The sequence below is a fragment of the Psammomys obesus genome, unplaced genomic scaffold, assembly GCF_907164565.1.
Source record: "Psammomys obesus unplaced genomic scaffold, mPsaObe1.curated_primary_1811, whole genome shotgun sequence".
In the NCBI taxonomy this organism is placed as follows: Eukaryota; Metazoa; Chordata; class Mammalia; order Rodentia; family Muridae; genus Psammomys; species Psammomys obesus.
The window spans coordinates 27,565,163-27,589,370 of NW_026585797.1; the positions used below are offsets into that span (position 1 = coordinate 27,565,163).

Sequence of the window (24,208 nt, forward strand, 5' to 3'; positions counted from 1 at the left end):
ATGGGTTTAGATTATTAAACCTCAGTATTGTCATCTGTAAAGCGGCCCAATATTCACTTTAAAAGACTGCATTTGGGGATTATATAACTTGTCCAATTATTTAACAAAATAAAAATCCCTCCACAACAGCTAAAATATCTATAATATTGAGATTAGAGCACTAATGATTATTAATTAACACTATATAAATATAATAGATAATTCATTCAATACACTTCCCTGAGAGTCAATACCACGTGCCAAATGCAAAATATCACTGGCTACTGTGATATTGTTTTTACACTTTACTTCACATATAAGCCTTCTGTGAGCTACAGCAGTAAATAGGAAACCATTAGGTAAACACAACTAAATAAGGGAAGATATCAAATACATCAGTATTTTGTTCTTCAAGTATTTAAATAGAGGTGTTCTAAAACTGATGATGATTCTTGGGTTTGTACATTAATTTTGTTAAGAGGATGAAACAGAAACTCCTTAACAAACTTGGCCTTGTTTCCTCTTTTCCTGGTGTGTACTCTGAAGTTATGGCCTGCCTTTTCTACTTCAGAGCACAGTGTTGCTGACATTGAAAACTCATTAATGAAACTCCATTCCCCAGGCCCAACAGCAATTTACATTTCATAAATGAAACCAACAGCCTGGAAAAGTGAGGGCCCTAAGTGAAAAGGCAGGTTCTGTGCTCAGTGGCTCTGCTTGGGGATTATTTGATTCTAAGTTTCTGAAATGCTCAAAATGAAGGGCTTCAGTGTCAAATGTTATTCAAATCAGATATTGTATTCTTATGCATCACTAATCAGTTTGAGGAAAAAAAAAAACATCGAAGAAGGTAAAAAAGTAACCAACCCCTCTGCTCTCTGGCATCCAAGTACTATACTCTCACAAACCACGTGTTTTTTGTTTGTTTGTTTGTTTGTTTTGTTTTTGTTGTTGTATTCTCTGAAGTTTCCAAGCTTAGCCCTGGAATACTGGATTTTACTTGATATTTTAGGGTTAGTTTAATTTCAGTGATCATACAAGTCCAACCTAGGAAGTATATTTTCATATAACTAAACACGTTTAGTGATTGACAGTAATGGCATCCATAAAATAAGCTTTTACGAATTAAGCTCTTAAATGGCAAAGGGGTCTAAAGAATAGATGCTCACATTAGCAAACCTCAACTTCATCTACTTGAGAGTCTGACTCTTGGTTCAGAGCCAGAGTCCACTTAGGCATTTTATTCCTGTCTCTCCAGGTAATTATTCATCTCACTGCGACAGGGTCTCCTCTTTCCACCACACCTCCAATTCCTGCAGAAACACTTCTAGGTGTAAACAGGATTCCTTAGGTCTTTCTTAAAGCCTTTCTGCTAGGTCACCTCTAGCTGTCTCTGCTCCCCACCAGCTGGAAGAAACATTCACTACCAGGCAACATACAACCTTAACACTTCTCAAACATTTAAAGTGGACAACAGAAATCAAGGCACAGAAATCAGCCTAACAGAGACAAGGCATAGAATCACATCTACCATCCCAGTACCAGAAGCCTAGACAATAGCGCAAAAACAAAATAATTGACAGCCAAGACAATATCTCTCCACCAGAACCCAGTAATCTGTTACAGCAGACCCCGAGAAATGCAATACAGAACATAAGACAGTGACTTACAGTACAGATTATAAATACATTAAAGACCTTGAAGATGGTATGAATGAATCCCTTAATGAAGTCTCTCAAAACATATATATTGGAATGAAATAATGAAAACAGTTCAAGACATATTTTTATTATGAAAGTTTTGGATTTATTCCGGACAAAATATTAGATTTGCCACCAAGAATCACCTCAAAGCAATTGCTTTTCTGTCATCCCTGTTGTGGTTGGTGTAGCATGATGAAGACAGACCCAGTGTGCCTGAAAGCCAGGCAACTCTAATTTTTTACTTCTGTGGCCTCTTTCTCAGCCTTCTCCTTGGCCTTTTCCTTCTCCTCCACCTTTTTCTCCTTCTCTAGGGTGGCCACAATTTCGGCTACCTGGGTGGTAGAAATCTGAACACCTTCTTTGTCCACCAAGTCCACGACCTTAACAAGGTCATCAATGTTGATATTCCCATCCTTATCTTTATCCAGGGCTGAGGTCAAACTGATGAGCTTGTGTTCTGGAAATTGCTTGATTTGCTTCATGGCTCTGATGAACTCGCTGACACTGACGACACTCTCCCCTGTCAGAGGAGAGATGTCTTCAGGACCCACCTTTCCATTCTGTTGACTAGTCTCCAGCTGTGCAATTAGCCCATCGATCTGCCTGATCATCTGGTGGACTCGCTTTGACAGCCTCTGGCTAGCTTTGGATTCTTCTACAGATTTCTCATCACCGGTCTTTGAAAGTTCCATCTTGATCTCCTGTAAGTCCTCACTGTAGTCGTGGACGCCCTCTTTCAGCAGCTCCAGCTCCTCCTTCTCCTTGGTCAGGGGCTTCTTCTGCTCCTTTAGCTTAGAGCAGGCATCACTGAGGATGTCAATCTCCTCCTTGGTTATATCTTCTCCCTTCAAACCTCCCAGCACAGGTGCCGTATCTTTCAATGTTTCTGAGCGCAGAACCACATCAGGCACCTCTGGCTGAAGCTCGGGCCCTGGCCTTCCAGGGACAATGGCTTCCGCTACTTCTGGCTGGATGTCCTTCGCAGCCCCGGCAGCCCTCTGTAGTTCTTCCATGTGTTCTTGCTGGATGGCGGCCTCTTCTTGGAGCGTGGCCTCCAGCCTTACCTTGTTGTCCACCTCTTCGCACTCTGCCTGCGCCACTTTTACCTGAGCTTCCTTTGCCACAATTTCTGGAAGCGTCTGCAAGGTGGACTTGAGCTGGTCAGCAGGTGAGAGGGTGTCTGGGAGGTACATGGCCCGGGACAGTATAAGCAAAGATGTCGGGATCTCTTGATGGAGGTGCAAATCCAGCCACTGTTTCAGCTGGCCCTTCAGACGCTCTTCTGTGACGCCGAGCGCTCGCATGCCTCGCGCGCGACACGCTGCCTGTAATTCCTTGACAGTCAGACTGTCCACCCCTTCCTCGGAAATCAGTTTATCATCAGCCTTTATGGACCTCAGGCGCATGATGAGCTGGAAACGCAGGAAGTTGTTGGTGCCAATAGACTGAAGCTCCAGCAGCTTGCACAGTGCCACCAGCTGAGGCCTCGTGAGGTTGTCCAGGGTCAGCTCGTCCTCAAATAATTTGGAAAAGCGCATGATTTCCTCATTGCTGGGTCTCTCTCCCGTCTCTCGGATCTTCTGGAAAAATGCAGAGAACTCTCTTGTGGCGTTCCCCTTGGCTGCCTTGTTCTTCAGAGCCATTTCCTCGATGGTGTCCTGGAGGAACTTGGCTAGCTCCAGCTTCAACCGAAGCTCCTTCTTCATCCTTTCTTCCTTGGTGGACCGGGTCTCGAATGTGGATGGCAGCATGTTGGGGAAGAGCTTCAGAACCACGGGCAGCAAGAATTCCATGAAGGGCACCACTATGAACACCAGGAAGGGCACCAGGCGGAAGAGGTCCGCACAAATGCGGAGAAACTGCCTGTGCTCGCGGCGGGTCAGGGTATGGCCGTCCAGGATGCGCCTCAGCGTGCGGGCAGCGATCTTGGTGTCCAGCCAGAGCAGGCGGAAGCCATGGTAGTAATGCTTCAGCTCGGCCACTACCTTCTGCACGAGGGACCTGTCCACCGCCTCCTCGGCCGCTGGGCTGTACACGGGGCCACCCTCTTCCAGCTTCTTATTCTTGTCCTTTAGGGACTTCAGGGCCTTCTCTATCACAGTGTGCTCTCCCAGGGGGCGTGACGAGTGCCAGGCGCGCACGGGGAGGTGGCGAGGTCCTGTAACAACCACCCTTGCGGAGGCAGGTGCCCAGGTTGGCCAAGCCGCGGTGGCCCGGCCCTCAGGCCTCCGACCCCCACCGCTGGGCGGCTCACCCTCGAAGCAGAGGTAGGACGCAGGGCTGGCCGGAGTCCGGCCGCGAAGCAGTACGTTCTCATGGCTTATCAGCCTCAGGGTCCCGGTACAGTGGAGACGGGCTGGATCCCTCCAACTCCTCCGCGGGAGGGCGGCGCGGGGCAGCCCGAGGCGAGCCAGCCCCAGGCCGTGCCAGCTCCTGGGCACGAAAGCCGCCATGCGCCCGCCGCCGCCTCCTCCGGAGCCCTCCGCTCCCGGGCCCGGACGGACGGACGGTTGGCGGCAGCGGTTGGCTCCGGCAGCGGGCGCTCAGCTCAGGGACTCGGCCTCCGCAGCGGCCATGTCCAGGCACAGACTTCCGGAGCCCAAGCCCTAAAATTAGAAATAGATCCCGCCCTCGCTTCCCCTCCGCACTGCACTCCTTCTCCTACCCCGCTCCCTCCGCTCAGCCACTTCCGCTGTCCATTCGAATTCCCCGTCGGGATGAGACTAAAGCATCCTCCCTTAGGGCAGCTTAGCTCTCCGGTGTGTGCTCTAGGGAGGGGGCGCAGGGGCTGTCTCTGACATGGACCCTGTTGCCTGCTGTTTGATCACTTCTCCCTCCCAGGCGGCCTTGCCTGGCCTCATTGGAAGAGGTCAGCCCTGATGGGACTTGAAAAGGCTTGAGTGTTGGGGGTGAGGGAGAGGGTTCCCCTTTTCTGGGGAGTAGGGGAGGGGGGGATATGGGAAAGAGGTAGGTTGGGTAGGACTGGGAGGAGCGGAGCTGAGGGAAGGGACTAAGATGTAAAATGAAAAAAGAACAGATAAAAAAACAAATAAATAAATGAGATTAGAAATAGAATCACTAAAGAAGTTTCAGACTGAGATACATAAAAATTTAGGAAATGAAACAAAAAAATCTAATAGGTAAATATCACCACAGAGAAATACCGGACATGAAAAAAAGAATCTTAGGCATTAAAGGCAAGGCAGGAAAAAAAAATCTGCATACCTCATATCTATATAAAACATTTAATTTTTAAAAACTCAGGCACAAAAACCCCCAGGAAATCTAGGAACACATTCAAGTACCAAATTTACTAGTAAGAATAGAGGAAGGAGGAGAAATCCAGTTCAAAGACATAGAAAATATTTTCAACAAAATCACAGAACGTTTTTTTTTTTTCAACCTAAAGATAGAGGTGCCTTATAAAAGTATAAGAACACGTAACGCCAAATAGACAGCACCAGGAAAAAAAAAATTATCCATAGCACATAGTAATCCAAACACTAAATATACAGAAAGAAGCAAGAATATTAAAAGCTTCAAGAGGGAAAAGACCAATGTAAAGGCAGACCTGTTCAAATAACACCCAGTTTCTCAGTGGAGACTCTAAAAGTTACAAAGGCATGACAGGATTCTCTACAACTCTAAGGTGTCAGCAAAATTATAAATCACAATTGTTGGAGAAAGAAAAGCTTTCCACAACAAAACCAAAAAAAAAAAAAAAGCAGTATCTATCTATCAAACCATCACTGCAGAGGGCATTAGAAGGAAAACTGCAATATGAAGAGTTTAATCATACCCAAGAAAATGCAAAGGATAAAAAAATCCCAGACTAAAAAAATCAAAAGGAAGGATGGATGAGCCACACCATAACTACAAAATAACAAGAATAAATAAGCCCTGTCTGTTGATATTCCTCAACATCAGTGGTCTCAATGAAAAGACACAACTAACAGAATGGATTAGAAAACAGGATCCAGCTTTCTGTTGCATCCAGAAAACACACCACATCATCCAGGAAAATTATCACCTCTAGGTAAAAGGACAGGGGAAGATTTCCAAGCAAATGAATCCAGGAAGCAAGCAAATGTTAATAGCTGAGTCAAAATAGAGTTCAAACCCAAGTGAATCAGAAGATATAGGAAGGACACTGCAGACCCATCAAAGGAAAAACAAAATCCACCTAGAGGATATTGCAGTTCTCAACATTTGTGTACCAAAAACAAGTTCATAAAAGAAAAACTGCTACAGCTGAAAATAGCATATTGGTCCTCACATGGCTCAGCTCAAAATGTCACTCTTGCCAACAGGCAAGTTATCCAAACAAAAACTAAACAGAGAAACGCTGGAGCTAAATGATGTTATCAGTCAGATGGACCTAATAGACCTTTACAGAACATTTCACTGAAACACAAAGGAATATACCTTCTTCTCAGCAGCTTATAGAACTTTCTTGAAACTAGTTCGCATAATTCATACGCAGAGCAAGTCTGAACAGATACTTGAAAATTGAAATAACACCCTGCATTCTATCTGACAAACATGAATTAAAGCTAGACATGAACAACACCAAAATCTAGAGAAAATTTATAAACTCATGGAAATGGAACAACTGACTACTCAATGAAAAATGAGTCAAAGTAGAAATTAAGAAGAAATATGTTTTTTTGGAATTGAATGAAAATAAAAACAGAATGTACTCAAAATTATGGGACACAATGAAGGTGATTCTTAGAAGGGAGTCATAGCACTAAGTGTCTGTATACAAAAATGTGGAGAGATCCCAATTAATGCCACATGTAAGACCTCTAAAACAAGAAGAAATAACACCCATGAGAAACAGATGGTAAGAAAAAGTATAAAAAAATAAAATAAAAATCAAACATAATAATACAAAGAAGCAATGAAACAAAGAGTCAAGAGTCGGTTCTTTAAAAAAAGCAGTAAAATGATAAATTCTTACTTTAAACTAAAAGGTAGAAAATGAGAATCCAAATAATAAAATTAGAGGTAAGAGGAGAACAACACACTACATAGAGAGGGCATTCAAAAGTCATAAGGACATACTTAAAATTTTCTGCACCAAACTGGGGCCTAAAAGAAATGCATATATTTCTTGATAGATATAACCGACAAAAGTTAAAAAAGATCTGAAATGCAATTTAAACAAACCTATAATCTTAGTGAAAGAATCACCCATTAAAATTTTTTAGATGCCTGTTTGTTTCCTGATGAGAGAAAGAAATCGTGTCAGTTTGAGTGGGTGTGGAAGTGAGGGAGGGCCTGGGAGGGGTTCAGGGAGTAGAAATCCTAACAAGAATACACTGTATATAATAAAAACTTATTTTCAATATTAAAAAGAAAAGCTATCACCCAACCAAAAACTGCTCAGGGCCATATAGATTCAGTGAAGAAGTCTATGAAAACTTTAAGGAATAATTAGTGCTAATATTCTTCAGATTATGCCACAAAATGGAAACAGAATGAAGATTATCAATTTTTTATGAAGTCACCATAACTCTGATACCTGAACCACACAATGATTCCACAAAGAGAGAAAATCATAGACCCATTTCCCTTATGAAGATAGATGAAAAAATGCTCAATAAAATACTTCCAAGCCAAATTTAGAACTAGGAGGAGACAAGGGAGTGGGCTAGAGAAGGGATGCAAAGTGAATAAATTGTAATTAATTAATTAATCACAGTTTTAAATTAATTAATAAAAAATATATATGTCAAAAACATCTTCTACCATGATCAAGTTGGTTCATCCCTGAGGTATAAGCATGTTTCACCATATGTAAAACTGTGGTATGTTGTCCACCACATAAAGAGGGTGAAAAACAGAAAAGCATGATCAATCCATTAGATGCAAAAAGGTTTTTGACAGAAGTCCAATGTCTCTTCATGATAAAAATCCCTGAGGCTCTTAGGCTACAAGGAACACACCTTACCATCATAAAAACAATTCTTGGCAAGGCCACAGCCAACATTAACCGAAACAACAACAACAATCAAAATTCAAAGCATTTATACTAAAATCAGAAAAATACTAGTGTCCACTTTCTCCATACCTATTCAGTCTATTCAATATAGTACTTGAAGTCTGAGCCAGCGCAATAAAACAACACAAGGTGATCAAGGGGATACAAATTGGAAAGAAAGAGATCAAATTTTTTTTATTTGTAGATAATGTGATTTTATAAAAATGCTTTTATAAACATCATCAGGAAACTTCTACACCAGATAAACACTTTCGGCAACATAGCAGCATAAAAAAAACAACACACAAAAATCAGTAGCCTCCCTAAACACATGTGACAAAAGGACTCAGAAAGAAATCAGGGAAGTGATAACTTTCAAAATATACTTTTTAAAAAAGGTTTTTAATTTTGGGAGGCAGAAGCAGGCAGATCTGTGGGAGGCTGAGGTTAACCTGTTCTGCATAGTGAGTTCCTAGATAGCCAGAGCTACAGAGTGAGACCCAGACTCAAAGTAAAAAACAAAACAACACAAAACAAAGAACACAAAAACCCCTAAAATTTAAGTAACTAAATGAATAATAACTAACAGAACTAATTAACTAAAATAGTTTGGGGCAACTCTAAACAAGTAGTTGAAAAACTCATACAATAAAACCTTTAAGATATTGAAGTTATCTTACCCAGGGGGTAAGGTTGGGAGGGGACGAGGTAGGGGTCTACAGCTGGGACACAAAGTGAATAAGCTGTTATTAATTAAAAAATAATTAATTTTTTAAAAACTTCAAAGAAAAAGATACTGAAGTTAGAAATTGAAGAATCCATCAGAAGATGAAATGATCTCCAGGGTTAATACGTCTGTAGGAATAATACAGTGAACATGGCCATTCTACTAAAAGCGACCTAAAAAATTCCAACACAATCCTTCACAGAAATTGAAGTGGCTATTTTCTGCTATATATGGAAACACACCACACACACACAAATCCAAGCTTGCTAAAACAATCCTGATTTTAAAAGAACTTCTGGGGTCCCACCAGCCCAACTCTCAAGCTGCACTGCTCTTGTAACAGAAGCAGCATGGCATTGGCATAAGAACAGACATGCTGATCTATGGAATGGAATCGAGGAACAAGACATTAAGTCCACAAACCTAAGGACAGCTGATGTTTGACAAAGAAGCCAAAATTACACACTGGCAAAAAGAACATCTTCAAGAAATAGAATTTGCTCCCTTATCAGTGGACTTTGGGAGGGGCATGTGTGGAGAAGGGGAAAGAAGGGAGGGATGGAGGGAGGAGGGAGGGCACTACAGGGGGGATACAAAGTGAATAAAGTGTAATTAATAAAAAACTTAAAAAAAGAATTGTAGTCTTAAAAAAATAGGGTTTGTTAAACTGCAAGGGTGCAAGCAGAAGAATACAAGTAGTACCATAATTATCATGCTGCAAAATTCAACTCCAAGTGGATGAAGGACTTTAACATAAGGCAGGTATCCTGAATCTAATAGAAGTGAAAATAAGTAATCATGTTAAACTTGATAAAACAGGAAAATACTTTCTAATTAAGATGCCAGTGGCACAGGTAATAAGACCAATGGTTAATAACCAGAACCTCATGAAATTAAAAAGCTTCTGCATAACAAACAAAACAAAAAAAAAAAATAGGGTGCAAAATGGAAAAATATTTTTTTTTACCAGTTCTATATTTGAGAAACAAATAAAGAATAATGGGCATCAAGGAAACAAAAAATTCAAATTTTAAAAATAGGATAGAGAACTAAAACAGATTTCTCAAAAGATGAAACACAAATGGCTGAACAACCCTTAAACAGAGGTTCAACTCTATCTTAGTCACTGCTTAAGTCTGTGAGATGACACTAACCAAGGCATTTTTATAAATGAAAACATTTAATGGGGACCTGCCTGGCAGTTTCAGAGGCTTAAACCATTATCATCCTAGCAGGGAGCATGGTAGCAGTATTGTGTGGTGGTGGAGAAGTAGCTGGGAGCTTCATCTTCAACCCCAAGCAGAGAGAGAGCCACGGGCCATAGCATGGGCATCTGAAACCTCAAGGCCCACCCCCAGAAACTCATTTCTTCCAAGAAGGCCATGTGCACTCCAACAAGGCCACACCTCCTAATCTTTTTTTAAGTAGTATTCTTCTCTGATGACTAAGTAATCAAATATATGAAGCTACGGAGGGCATTTTTATTCAAACGACCACATTTCCCTCCCTGGCTTCCATAGGCTTGTACCATATCAAAAATGCAAAAAATACATTAGTCCAACTTCAAAAGACCCCGTAGTCTATCACAGTATCAACATTGTTTAAAAGTCTAAAGTTCAAGTTATCTTTGGAGACCCATAGCAATCTCTTAACTGGAAGGCTGCGTAAAATAAAAATAAAAAAAAAATCACATACTTCCAACATAAAATGGCACAATATATACATTACCATTCCAAGTGAGACAAAAGAGAGCCCAGTGAGAAAATACTGGACCAAAATAAGCCTGAAATCCGAAGGACAAACTTCAAATCCGGAAACCTGTGTACTAAAGATCAAGTTCTTACTCTGATGGAATACCTCAAGAAGGGTTACAGAATATAAATACATCGATATGAAATTTTACTTACATCTCATTGAGGCATATCAATATTATCCTATAAATAAAGTGAACGTGTCAACTAAGAAAGAGCAATGTGTGCAGAATATGTAAAAAGTACAGCATCAGCACCAAAAACACTTTTGCATGATTCACTATTTGAGTATTTGCTAAAGCAGGGTGTTGAGAACAGTGCAGTTGTACAGAGAATGGCCAACTGTACAGAAGTTAACTGAGATGCACATACTCTGGGTTTGCGCAGGCAAATGTCCTATTAACTACATTAATCTTTGTGCTAATTTTTATTTGCAAGTTCTTCACAATGAAGCACTTTTTTATTAAAAAGGAAAATGAAAATACACTGGGAGAAACCTTGAATAGAATTGACTAATGTGAACTTGACACATAATCTATGCTCAAAGAATAGCGCAATTATGAGGTCAGGTTTTATGCTCTTTGAAGGAAGACAACTATTGTGTGTTGTAAATTAGTCAGAAGAAGTTTCTGTGCCAAGAATGAGAAGCACAAATCCTAGGCAAGCTCAGTTATATATAGAATGAACCAGAAATTTTGAAAATTAGTCATTATCGTATTAATTAAGTTGATTCTGTCACTGAAGAGAACTGGGTGCGGTGTCGTAAACCTATAACCCCAGTACTCAAGGAGACAGAGAAAGGCAGATCTCTGTGAGTTCCACCCCAGCCCGGTCTGCAGAGCAGGTCTCGGAAAGCCAAGGCAGTCCAGAGAAACCACGTCTTGAAACACCACCCTGCCCCGAAAAACAAAAACAAAAACAAAACAAAACAAAACAAAACAAAACAAAACAAAAACTATACACTTTAAGTTAGACTGCAGGATTTCTAGACAAAAACATTGACTTATGACAAAAAAATAACAGGTGGTCCATCTTGTGGACTACTTATAACTTTATAATTAATATAGGCAAATTAATTGATTAAAAAATAGTAACAACAGAAGTAAACTTAATTTTATCGTTTTGAAATTATGAAGGAAACCACCAGGTGGCGCTCCGTGAATTGAGTCTGTGGCAGTCCACAGTAAATTGATTAAATTTTGTTAAATTAGGAAAAGTAAGGGCACTCTTTTTTTTCTGAGCAGGTTTATCTAATTTCCTTGTTTTTAATAATTGTTGAATTTTAAAAATAACAAGATGCTGTCTGTAGCAAAGACAATACAAATGATTTGACTAGCATAAGATTATTTTTTGTTTTGTTTTGTTTTTCTTTTTGTCTTTTTGAGTTAAGACGACACTGCGTAGCCCTAGCCTGCCAGGATCTAAGGATGTAGACCAGGCTGGTCTCAGGCTCTCATACATCTGCCAGCCTCTGCCTCTAGAGTGTTAAGATTCAAGGTGGGAGCCACCAGGCCCAGCTTCACTAGTTTAAGAATTTTGATAGGCTGAATTTTTAAAACATATTGTTACATTTCAAATATGTGTGAGTGTGTGAGTGTGCACATGTATACACGGGCATGTATAGGTGCATCATGAAAGCGGCTGTGCCCATGCCATGATGTATGTAGGTGCAGAAGTCAGATGGACAACTTGCAGGAGCTGGTTCTTGCCTCAGGGCAAGTGAGTCTCAGGGATCTACCTCAGGCCATCAGTTATGGGAAAGCTTCTTTAGGTGATGGATTTTAAAGTCAAGAGTATTTTAAGTAAATGTACAGTGTTGCCTTATTGTTAACATATGTGGCTATAATTGAAATTGAGAACTTATTAGGAAAAACAACCCTATTGATCCAATTGGTGCTGACTACTTTTTGCTACATATTTTCATCTCTTTGTGTTTGTTTGTGTCTTTCACTCCAGTACCTGAAACCAAAAAAGCTGAGAAGATCTCCAAAGCAGGTAAGGGCACTTGGTGTCACTTGCAAAGGAATAGGAGGTCTTTGGGGTTTGACAAAGAATGGCTGTTAAGCTGTGGGACTACCAAAACATGGAGTAAACAAAATAAACAAAAACAACAGTGGACACTCTCCATATGCCGAAAAGTTACAAGCAATGGGATTAAATGTATGTTAAAACTAAAACATGATTTTAAATATAGTCTGTGCTTCCTGGAGACCATGTTCAAGCAAGTCCATTTACACACTAGAACTGTGACCAACCAGTGTTTCCTCTCTACATACACTGCAAATAGACACTTTTCAAAACACTGAGGAATCAGTTGGGATGTCAGATTTTCTAACCAGAGCATGATAAATACTAGCAATTTGTCTATGTATACAGTTGTTGAGTCTCACACACTTACTTTCCCTGATGTTCAAACACTGTTTATTTTAAATTAGTGGTGACAAATAGCTCAAACTGAAGATTTGGTCATTTTCTTTTTCAGTCATTAGATATGTACCCTCCGAGAGGTGATTCTTTCTCTTGGAAATTTAAATTAAAATTTCTATTATTTGTATTTATTTTTATAATTATCTATCTATCGTCTGTTTATGGCGTGCATTGAGTGGAGTGTTGGCATACCTGTGGGCATCAGGGGACGTGAGGAACACAGTTCTCATACATTGGCACTAGGCGAGGGGAATCAAAATTTAAGTCTGTGTGGAAAACACTGTTGTCCTCTGTCTCTCCTGTCCACTGGTATTTTTAAAGTAGACTTCCTAAAAACAGGGTTTTGTAAGAGACGGAATCAAGATGAGCTGAGTACTTAGAGCAAATGATGGAGGTTAAAGAAGAAACCTTGAACAGGTGAAGCAGAAAATCCATAAATCCAGTGGAAAATTCTAGTTAATGGCAATCTTTCTACTGCCAACCCTATCTGAGATACTTCTACTTTCCCTATGTAGAAATTATTGTGTACAGACCCAAACAATATGTGGTTATGTCTATATTCCAATCTCTCTGTGCAGTGAAAATAGCTCTACAGAAGGGCAAACATTCATAAACTTGGTTTAAGAATATTAGCATATTTTCATTTGCACAAATTTAACATATATTTAAGTAATAGTCATAAATAATACTTTTTCTCCATCACATGTTTAATTTAACACAAATGATCACTGAAACTTTTCATAAAAATAATACCATAGCATGAAAAGAAATGTAGTGATTTTCTCATTTTTAACACTTGGTTTCAGGAAGACTGCATAAAAAAACGGTAAAGGCTGCGGAGACAGGGTTCGTTTGTACTCAGTAGGAAAGTTTTCAGTCTTAGACTGTAGGAAAATGGATAGTACGGTGACCAGGATCTGCTTCTCTTCCATGTTGATATCAAAAATTATCACTAAACTTCAGATATGAATACATAAAAAAATGTGCTGTGTTGTTAACAATCCCACTGCTTAGTCAGTGAGAGTATTCGAATACATACAAGCTACATTATATCATCATATCATGGAAGCATACTACTGCATTTCACCCTGTATTTTGATGCTGGTATCTAAAACAAAAGGTAATATTCATGCTATCAATTATCTACTATCACATCTTGTTAAATATTTACTTCTGCTTTAGGAGATATTTGTTTTTTTAACTTTTCAAAGAAAGATAGCATATTAAAAATAGAAGAAATAGGCTTTTAAAACAATTAACTGTATGAACTTTAGATTATTTTGAAATAGCTACATATAAATGATAGGAGAAAATTTAAATGTTTTATAGTGATTTTTTAAATTCTAATTGGTATATAATGAATCTTGACTGCCATTCAGTTCCCATTAGTCTCTTCTCTCTTTTCTTCTCCTATCTCATTGTACTTTTCACGCAATATAAGAGGAAACATTCAATATCTGTCTTCCTAGATCTGACTTATATTATGAAAAGTATCTTAGCATTTAAAACCTTACTAATTATAAGAAAGAGTATTTTAATTTAAATTTACACAATATTTCTGTTGGTAATATGTATTTTTACACATTTTTACAAAAATAAAAAATTTGCAAAATTAGATAAATAAAAATAAATAAGCATGAAAAGCATTTTAATTAAATGTAACCAATAAGCAAATGATTGAGAACATATAGCATGCTATTCTCACTGCCACGTGTCTGCAATTTGTTGACGATATGAAATTTACAAATATGTGATAAGATGGTATTTTATTTACAAAAGCGTACAATTAGAGCTATATTCATGAACTATTTCCACCTGATTACAATACTAGTGAAGAGTGTTCTAGGATGCTAGATGGTGAAGGCATTCCTAGAGTGTGGAATGATCAGTGGAATCCTCACGGTGATGATATAAACTATAAACTTTGGAATACGTAAGAGCTTCTGAGATAGGAAGTTGATTATGACAATGGTGACAGTGTTGACTTTGTGCTGGAAAGATGCTGAACTTGATTCTCTTTGCCACTTGTTAAAGGTATGAATTAACTGGCTTACTGCTTCTGAACTCCAGCTTCCTTATCTTATGCATGGCAGTCACCATACTCACCTACCAAGAGTGTTACATGCAAAAGACATGTTGTTTTGCCGTATAAGTCAGCTTCTATATGTGGTAGCTGTATTTGTAAGGGAGTTTAGAATCCACACTGAGGCTCATATTAATGGGAAGCAGGAGAAGAGACTCAAACATTCCAAGAGACCCCATGAGGTAATAAGATGAGTGGAAGAGGAAAAGAGTGCAGCAATTGGATGAAGCCCATTAATAAAAGGGCTTCTTGAAACCCAGGCCTTGTGCCTGGGAAAAATAAAATTGAGAACCTTGAGGACCAGAGTGAGGAAGAAGAGTATTGTCAGTCATAAGGGCATATGGAGTAACATCTTGTAGAAAAAAATTATTTGTGATTTAAAGCCAAATTTTTTATTATAACCTCAGTATTATAAAAGAAATGTAACCACATTATAGAGGCAATATAGACAAGAAATGATGATCTTATAATATCTGTGATTAGTTAATTATTCAATTTCAAAATTAATTATACCCATGACTCATGTTCAGCATCTAAAGATTCTTTAAGAATCATTCAGCCAGATGGGTGTGTTGCAGGCCTATAATCCCAGAACTCAGGGAGGAAGAGGCAGCCAGATCACTGTGAGTTCAAGGTCAGCCTGGTCTACAAAGTAAATCCAGGATAGCCAAGGCTACACAGCGAAACCCTGTCTGGAAAAAAACAAAATACAACAAAATAAAAGCATTCATCCTTAGAGCACATTGCAAACATCTATTGACAATTGTCATGAGTTCCTCTAGGGATATGAAGAATGGGAACAAAATATGAATGGGCATGTGGAGAGAGCGGCAACATTCTCCCTGTACTGGGCTGTAGCACCTGTCATTGTCAAGACGTTTCCTGGTCAGAGAACAGATGCAGATGATTGTAGCGCTGTTATAACTTCCAGGTCTCAAGCATAAGAGGCTGCAGTAGGGGTACTTACACAAGCTGCAAACATGCCGTGGACAGAATGTGGGGCATTCACACAGAGGCGGTCCACAGGCCTTGGAAGATGAGACATGATGGCTTTGAATCCTCAGACTGTAACCATGTATTAAGAGTCTTGGAAGAGTCAGAAGACAAGAGAAAATGAGTTCAATAAGACCGAGGACATAGAGAGAAAAGATGGGAACCTTGACAGTACCACTTCCTGGGAAAGTAAACAATCCAGAAGCAAAGCAGGAAATGCCTTAGCAGGAAACCAGGCAGTAAAGAGTGCCAGGGTCCCAATGTGCAGTAGAGACCTTTCAAGGAAAAGTCAAAATGCCAACAGTTAGAACCATTGTCTCTTTCAGAAAGGTGAAGAGGCATGATGACAGGGGGGAAAAGGGCCATTATACTTGAGAAATAAAGCTGTCATCCTATGACCTTTGAGAAGATTCGTTCAGAGGAGCAGTGGGAGCAGAAATCTGACTACAGGAGTTAACAGGGCAGCTCCTCCATTGTAACTGAACGAAGAACACGGGCAGCTTTGTTTCTTAAGTATAACTCAGGGAAAACAGTAAGATTCCCACACAGGGAAGCTTTGAACTATTTTCATTTCCATGTTTTTGCAAGGTGGAGAAATTCTAGGAAGAGGGGCAGCAATGATGCTGCAGAGAAAAATATTCATTAGAGGTGGTGTCCCAGCTCTACAAACTATTGGGTTCTATACTGAAAGCGAAGGGAATTGTTTTAATTAAGGGGAAGGAAAATTTCCCTTGAGCAAAGAAAACTTAATGAAAGATGAGATTAATCAGGAAGAGTGTGTGTGAGGATCACTTTGCTTAGTTGCTCTTTCCTCCGAACATGTTAATGGCAAAATATAGGATAAAGTTCTTTCTCAACATGTAGACAACACCTATTTAGAAAATCAGGCAGTGTTTACCAAACTTCATCATTAATCAAACCTGCATTTCTTTGGAGAAAAAATGAGCTATTTATGCGATAATAATTGGAAGTACACAATGATACAAGATGACATTAATGCTAGAGGAATAGCAGATATTAATATACTTTTAAATATCATATGCAGATAGTTAAAACGAGTAGAATATGTATTTTATTAGGAAATTTATGAATAGTTAATTATATTCAGGAGAAATCTATAGTAACTAAAATAATAAATGGTTTAAAAGAAACTTTACATGCTGCATCTTAGGATGATCCCTCAGGATTGGACATTTGCTGATTATAAAGGACATGGGAAAATGTTAGTAATACACATGTTCAGTTGTAGGAGATAAGTTTTGGGATCAAAAGTACAAAGCAATAATTTCTATGAATATATCTTGGTACTCCCCAAATCAACGCGCTGAAAGATAAATTACCTGTGTGACAAATCAGGAGGTAGGATCTTTACAGGTGTCTGAGGGGTCTTGGAGATTTACCTTGCCCCTTCTCTCTCCTGAAAATACAGCACAGCAGGTTTGTTTATGAACCAGAAAGCCATCACCAGGTATTTGTTGTACATGTCAATGAGCATCTTGAACTTCAACTTACTTTCTTTTTATAGTCTTAAAAAATGTCACACATGTCTTTTTGTTGTTTGTAAGGCACTCAGCCTGTGGGGTTGTTAGAACAGTCAAAACACAGTAGACATTGGCTGGAGCTAATGATAATAAAATACATAAGTTTTGTCAAGAGAATTTAATTTAAGTATTATTATCACCACCAAAAGAAAACATAGAAATTCTAATATATGAGGTAATATATGTATGTAAATTTGCTCAGTTTGGGTAAGCATTTAACAATTTATAATCATATCAACACATTATAACATATGTCTTTAATATATGTATATGTACATGTGTATACACAATTGGTTCCTTGTGAAACACACTTTAATAAATGTGGAGAAGGTTTAGAATCAAAATAGGATATTTTTTTGCAAAGGGATTTGCCAAAATAATAAACACTAATTTAGTTTATTGATTAAGAAAATAATATTTATATGACAACTTAAGGGTTCTAAAATCTCATAAATTAATTCTGTGTGTATCTCATCTTGTTAAAATCAAAGCAAAAACCTAGAACCCCTGCACATATGTAGCCCATGGCAGCTCAGTGTCCAAGTGGGTTCCATAGTATTGGAAATAGGGACTGTATCTGACATGAACTGATTGGCCTGCTCTTTCATCACCTCCCCCTCAGGGGGCAGCAGCCTTACCAGGCCACAGAGGAAGAAGATGCAGCCACTCCTGATGAGATCTGATAAACTAGGATGAGAAGGAAAGAAAGGAAGACCCTCCCCATCAGTGGACTTGGGGAGGGGCCTGACTGGAGAAGAGGGAGGGAGAGTAGGATTGAGAGGGGAGGATGGAGGGAGCTACAGGGGGGATTCAAAGTGAATAAAGTGTAATTAATAAAAATTTTAAAAAGGACTACCAGACAAAAGAAAAGAAAAGTGCAGACCGTGCAAACTTGAAACCCTTGACTCGCCTAAATCCCCCCCCCCAAAATAAAAAATAGCATTTATTCCCCTTTCTTTTTTCTTTCTTTCTTTCTTTGGTGATGTTCTTTATTTCTGTAAATGCTAATCATGATTTACAATCAATTGCACTGATTCAAACTTCTCCAAGGTCCTCTTTCCTCTTTCCCATATTCCACACACTCCAAAATGTCCCCAAATTTGTTTTCTACTCATGCTCTTTTTTGATGATGCTCTGACTCTCATCATCTCTTTCTGAGAAAACATATGAAATCCTTAACTAGCCATTCTTACATTTGTTGCTTGAAGCTCTACCGCCGGGCGGCCATAGTATTCTTCACGAAATGGTGACTGGTACCCACTGCATTCTGTCTCCCCAAACAGGCTGCCTTTCACTTTGCACACAAGACACAACACACACACATACACACACATACACACACACACACACAAAGAGAGAGAGAGAGAGAGAGAGAGAAAGGATTATATACAGAAAACAGTAATGGAAAAATAAGTAAAATAATACTCAAGCAAAAGTGCATGGATAAGGCTCACAAATTGTGAACACAGAAGAAAATACTAGTTTCTCAGGAGCGATACTCAAGACAGCAGATATAAGACATCTCAAACATGAATAGATTTATTTTTTTGCTAATTTTTCATGACTCTTTTAATTACAACGTCTCTCCCTTCTCTTTCAAACTTATTTCCAAACTCTCCCACACACCCCTCCCTACTCTCTTTCAAATTCATGACTACTTTTTCCATCAATTGTTGCTGCAGTTACAGTCTCTTTGTGTACACTCCCAAACAGAACCTGATGAGTCCATATAAGCTTACTCGTACATATGTGTTTAGGGATAATTGGCATCAGAAAACCAAGTAATGTGTCCTTCCCCGGGGAGGACCACCGCTCCCACTCCAGCTTCACTCAGAGCCTACACTTCTCTGTGTAGGGTTCAGGCCACCGGGCTTTCCCCCAAGCAGTTTGGCATGTTTGTTGGTGTTCTAATTGTTTAGCTCACTTGTGAGTAGGAACGCTGGTGAGACTCTACCAGTGTAGACTCTGCTGTTGCTAGGAGACACAATCTCATAGAAAAGCCCCTGATCCTCTGTCTTTATAGTCTTTCTGCCCCCCCTCTGCTGCAATGTTCCTGGAGCCTTAGGTATGGGAGTGGTTTAAAATGGCACTCACTGGGACTCTGTTCCATAACTCTGCATATCGATTGGTTGTGGTTTTCTGTAGGGTTCTCCATCTATTCCAAAAAGAAGTCTCTTTGAAGAAGGCTGAAGACTGCACTTATTTCTTCCCTCAGATAATAAAGACAAATGTTTACAGATTTTAGGGATTATGCTGATTTAGTAAATTAGTGGCTGTTGATTTGTCCAACAGCACGACCTCACTACCACGGATGATTTTTAGCTTGATTTCTAGTACCAGGAATGCTATTCCTGGTGTTGAAAGTTCACCAGATATCAAAGTCTCCCCCTAGGGTTTTCTTACAATGCTGATCATTGACGTAGTTCACAGGCATCATAACCAAGTGGGGCAGTTGGTGATCTTTCTCCTTGGGAAGGTTTGCATGGTCCTTTCTGGTACCATGAGAGCAAGTCCTCAGGTAGGGGTTATTCAAATCACTTCCAATTCAACAGCCTGTGGAACTTGTTTCAGCAATAGGGATTTACCTTCCACCTCTGGCGGGTAGCCAAGGGTAACAATAGGCTGTATGTGTTGGGGAGTTTCTTAGACAGCTCTGGCCAACAACTCAAAGGAGGGCTTCAAAACATGAGTAATTATCAGCAAGAGAAATTACAGCTAGTTGTGGTAAACAGCGGGTCAAACCAGGAGCGACAAAGGTTTCATCATTGCTAAGCACCTAATGTGAAGTAGAAAATGCGAATGAATGACGCTAGAAACCCACAGCACTGCAATCAACCCCAGGTACTCAAAGATGTCCTTTATCTGAAATGAAATGGAGAGAACCAAATGCAATTAAGAAAACTGAGATTCAGTCTAAAACATATTTTGAACTCGCTGATTTTGATGGTACACAAAATCTAGAAATTAAACAGATAACTCATGAATTAAGAAGATCATATTCTGTACACACAGACTATTGAACTGTCATTCAGAGGTATGGAAGATTTTTGTAGACTATTAGCAGGATAGAAAGTAAAAATGAGATAGTAGACATGATATAAATGTTTCCATAGTCTGGTCATAAAAGAGAGTATTGAGAAAAGTCTAGGATAATCCCTAGAATTCTGTTTTGGGACAATTTGAAGATATCCACATATTATAGGATGATTCAAATTACAAAAGAAATGATAGATTTTTCTACCAAGTAAATTTGGACTGCTTAACACATTTAAAGTGTTCACTATGTGAGAACTGATATACTGGCATAAAAACAAATTCAGAAGTTATGTCTGTGTAGAATATTACCCATCTCTATAGAGAAGAAAGACATCTTAAAGCATAAGTTTCTTTGGGTCATGTACACAGGTACATTTGTCAGAAAGATAGGGAAAGAGGCTGTGATGGTATTCCAGCTACCCTAGTGCAGATATACTGGCTGAGCTTAATTTCTCACAGAGCTTGTGAAGAGGGAAAGGAGAAAAACGGAATGAATAACCATGAAGGAGATTATGGTCTAGGGAGGAGAACTGGACCATGAAAGAACTTTAAACACATGAAGAAGAAGAAGAAGAAGAAGAAGAAGAAGAAGAAGAAGAAGAAGAAGAAGAAGAAGAAGAAGAAGAAAAAGACAACATGCAGAGTGCCTTAAAAGTTAGAGATATTGCTTTTGAATCGTGGAGGAAATAATTTAGGATGTTAAATGTAGCAGAAATTGACTGTAAGATAATGACTGCGAAGAATTCATTGACATGCATAAAGTGGAGTCATTAATAATCTTAAAAGCAAGTTTTAAATCTGAAGGAGAAGAAAATAAATTACCAGAGTTTCAGATGTTACTTCTAAAACTGAATGAGGAAAAAAAAATGTATTTTTCTGTATATTTAAAGATACTCTGAGAAAGCTGCAGCCTCAAAGACAAAGAGTAGATATTTTTTTTAGGAAATAGTCATGATGGAAGTAAGCAGAAGTAAGAGAACTAGTAGTTTCAGGTGTTTTTAAAATTAATCCAAACAGATCAGTATAGTTCTTTTCAATTTAATAAGGCTACAGTTTCTTTAAAAATCAATGATGTCACTTAAGTAAATCAATGGCATCTATTTAAGTCCAGATCTCTTCAGCAGTAATTCAACTACTAATCTCATTGTGAAAAGGATGAAATTTTCTACAATATCAGTAAACTGAATTAGGCCCCTGCTTTAAAATAATGCCTTGCTTAGAATTCTAGTTTTATTTTTTTTTAATTTTATTTTTCTTTTTAGTTACACTTTGTTAACTCTGTGTCCCAGCTGTATCCCGCTCCCTCATTCCCTCCCTAACCCCTCACTCCCTCCCTGGTCTCCTCCCTGCCCCTTTCCAAGTCTACTGATAGGGGAGGATGTCCTCCCCTTTCATTTGACCCTGTTTTATCAGGTACCTTCAGGGCTGGCTGCAAAGTCCTCCTCTGTAGCCTATCAGACTGCTCCTCCCCTGGGGGGGGGGGGGGTCAAACAGCCTGCCCTTGAGATCCTCTTAGAAATAGTCCTTGTTCCCCTTACTTTGGAAAACTACTTGGTTACTGAGCTACCACGGGCCACATCCGAGCCGAAGTTCTAGGTTATATCCATAGATGGTCCTTGGTTGAGTGTCAGTCTCAGAAAAGACCCTGTGCCCGGATATATTTGGTCCTTGTAGAGCTCCTATCCTTTCCATATCATACTAACTTCCCTTCTTTCATATGATTCCCTGCACATTTGTTCAACCATGTTCGTAGCAGCTTTATTTGTAATAGCCAGAACTTGGAAACAACCCAGATGTCCATCAACGGAGGAATGGATACAGAAATTGTGGTATTTTTACACGATGGAATACTACTCAGCAATCAAAAAGGAGGAAATCATGAAATTTGCAGGCAAGTGATGGGATCTAGAAAAGATCATTCTGAGTGAAGTATCCCAGAAGGAGAAAGACAAACTTGGTATATACTCGCTTATATAGACCTACAAGATATGATAAACATAATGAAATCTACACACCTAAAGAAGATAATCAAGAAAGTGGACACAGGCGAAGGTGATTAATCCTCATTTAGAAAGACAAATGGGATGTGCATTGAACGTATGACAGGAGTCTACCACAAAAGGCATCTGAAAGACTCTACCTAGCAGTGTTTCAAAGCAGACACTAAGAATTCTAGTTTTAATTAGTAGTAAAAACAACAGATTGTTGAGTTAACAAAGTCTCATGAAAGCTCTTCATATATATCAAATAGTCTATGTAGGGCATCAGAGACTCATAAAGAAGCAAATTGATCTTCATTTAAGTAAATGTTTCCCTAAATTATTATATCTTGGCTCATCTTTTAATATAAAGACAGAGCTCAGTTGAAGACACTGTGAGAAACCACATATTATAGTACATTGTCTAGCAGATTTAAGAAGATAATTAACCACTGAGCCATCTCTAACTCATTTTTAAGTGAACATTAGACATATAATATTGGATAAACATACTAAAATCTGTACACCTAAAGAAGCTAAGCAAGAAGGATGACCCAGGGTAAGATGATCAATCCTCACTCAGAAAGGCAAATGGGACAGACATCAGAAGAGGGAGCAAACAGGAAACAGGGCAGGAGCCTATCACAGAGGACCTCTGAAAGACTCTACCCAGCAGGATATCAAAGCAAATGCTGAGGCTCATAGCCAAACTTTCGGCAGACTACAGGGAATCTTATGAAAGAAGGGGGAGAAAGAAAGACCTGGAGAGGACAAGAGCTCCACAAGGACTGCAACAGGACCAAGAAATCAGGGCTCAAGGGTGTTTTCTGAGACTGATACTCCAACCAAGGACCATGCATGGAGATTTAGAACTCCTGCACAGATGTAGCCCATGGCAGCTCAGTATCCAAGTGGATTTCCTAGTAAGGGGAGCAGGGGTTGTCTCTGACATGAACTCATTGGGCTGGCTCTTTGATTACCTCCCCTAGAGTGGGGAGCAGCCTCACCAGGCCACAGAGGAAGACAATACAGCCTGTCCTGATGAGACCTGATAGGCTAGGGTCAGATAGAAGGGGAGGAGGACCTCCCCTATTAGTGGACTTGGAAAGGGCCATGGGAGAGAAGAGAAGAGGGAGGGAGAGTGGGATTTGAAGGGAATTAGGGAGGGGGCTACAGCTGGGATACAAAGTGAATAATCTGTAATTAATATAAAAATAAAATTAAAATTAAAAAAGAAGATAATTAAAGAAGATAATTTTTCTAATAATTTAATTTGAAGAAAATGTTGGCAATATATATTAGAAAATAAATGAGAAATTCTGTAGCAATAATCACACTGAGGTACTACTAAAAAATGCTGAAGATACATGCATGATACTTTCACACTCAGACACCGCAATGTCTAATTTTTATGCAATATTAGTTTGTGAGAATCACAAAAGGTCAACTCCTTGACACAGTACACTAAAAATAATTTTCCACGTTTTCAACTCAGTTTAGAAGCTAATTAAGTATGTCAGAGTAGAGATTGCTCAGAGTGGTAAAAGTAAACCAAGCTGGCTTAGAAACTTGCTATTTAAGAAGCTGATGGTTTGCTGTTCTATACTGGAAGAAAATCACACCTTTGTAGACACAGCAGCTTGCCAAGGAAAGAAATATATTTCTATTCCAAAGGTTTCTGACTCCAGACCAACTTGTATGTTACTAAGTCATTACAAATTTTATAAGAAACAAACTTTATGTCTACAATATTAGTACGTGGGGCAATTAAAAATGATCATGTCTTTTTCTTTCATGTTCTAGTCTACCTCACATTTTCCAATGATTTTTTGATATCTGGAGTTGATACTGTTTTGTAGGCTCTTTGAAAATGATGTTTACAGGAGAGAACGTCAATCAAGTCTTTATCTTTCCACTACTGAGACTAAACTTACTTACTAGAATTTGGTTTCTGCTGGTAAATAAGTGTGAGAGGCAAATAATAAAGTTCTTCAGACAGTATG

General features: G+C 39.1%; 2 protein-coding genes across 2 annotated transcripts in view; one reads left to right on the top strand and one right to left on the bottom strand.

Annotated features, from left to right (window-relative positions):
* Nucleotides 1–24,208, top strand: part of Trdn (triadin) — a 350,576-nt gene that overhangs the window by 295,982 nt on the left and 30,386 nt on the right. The window contains exon 21 of the mRNA XM_055599238.1: nucleotides 12,103–12,141. Within this exon, the coding sequence (XP_055455213.1) occupies nucleotides 12,103–12,141 (39 nt within the window). The remainder of the gene's footprint in view (nucleotides 1–12,102; nucleotides 12,142–24,208) is intronic.
* LOC129670818 (mitochondrial proton/calcium exchanger protein-like) lies at nucleotides 1,067–4,271 on the bottom strand. The gene has a single exon (XM_055599465.1). It carries the CDS (start codon nucleotides 4,133–4,135, stop codon nucleotides 1,913–1,915), a length of 2,223 nt encoding a protein of 740 aa, XP_055455440.1. The 5' UTR covers nucleotides 4,136–4,271; the 3' UTR covers nucleotides 1,067–1,912.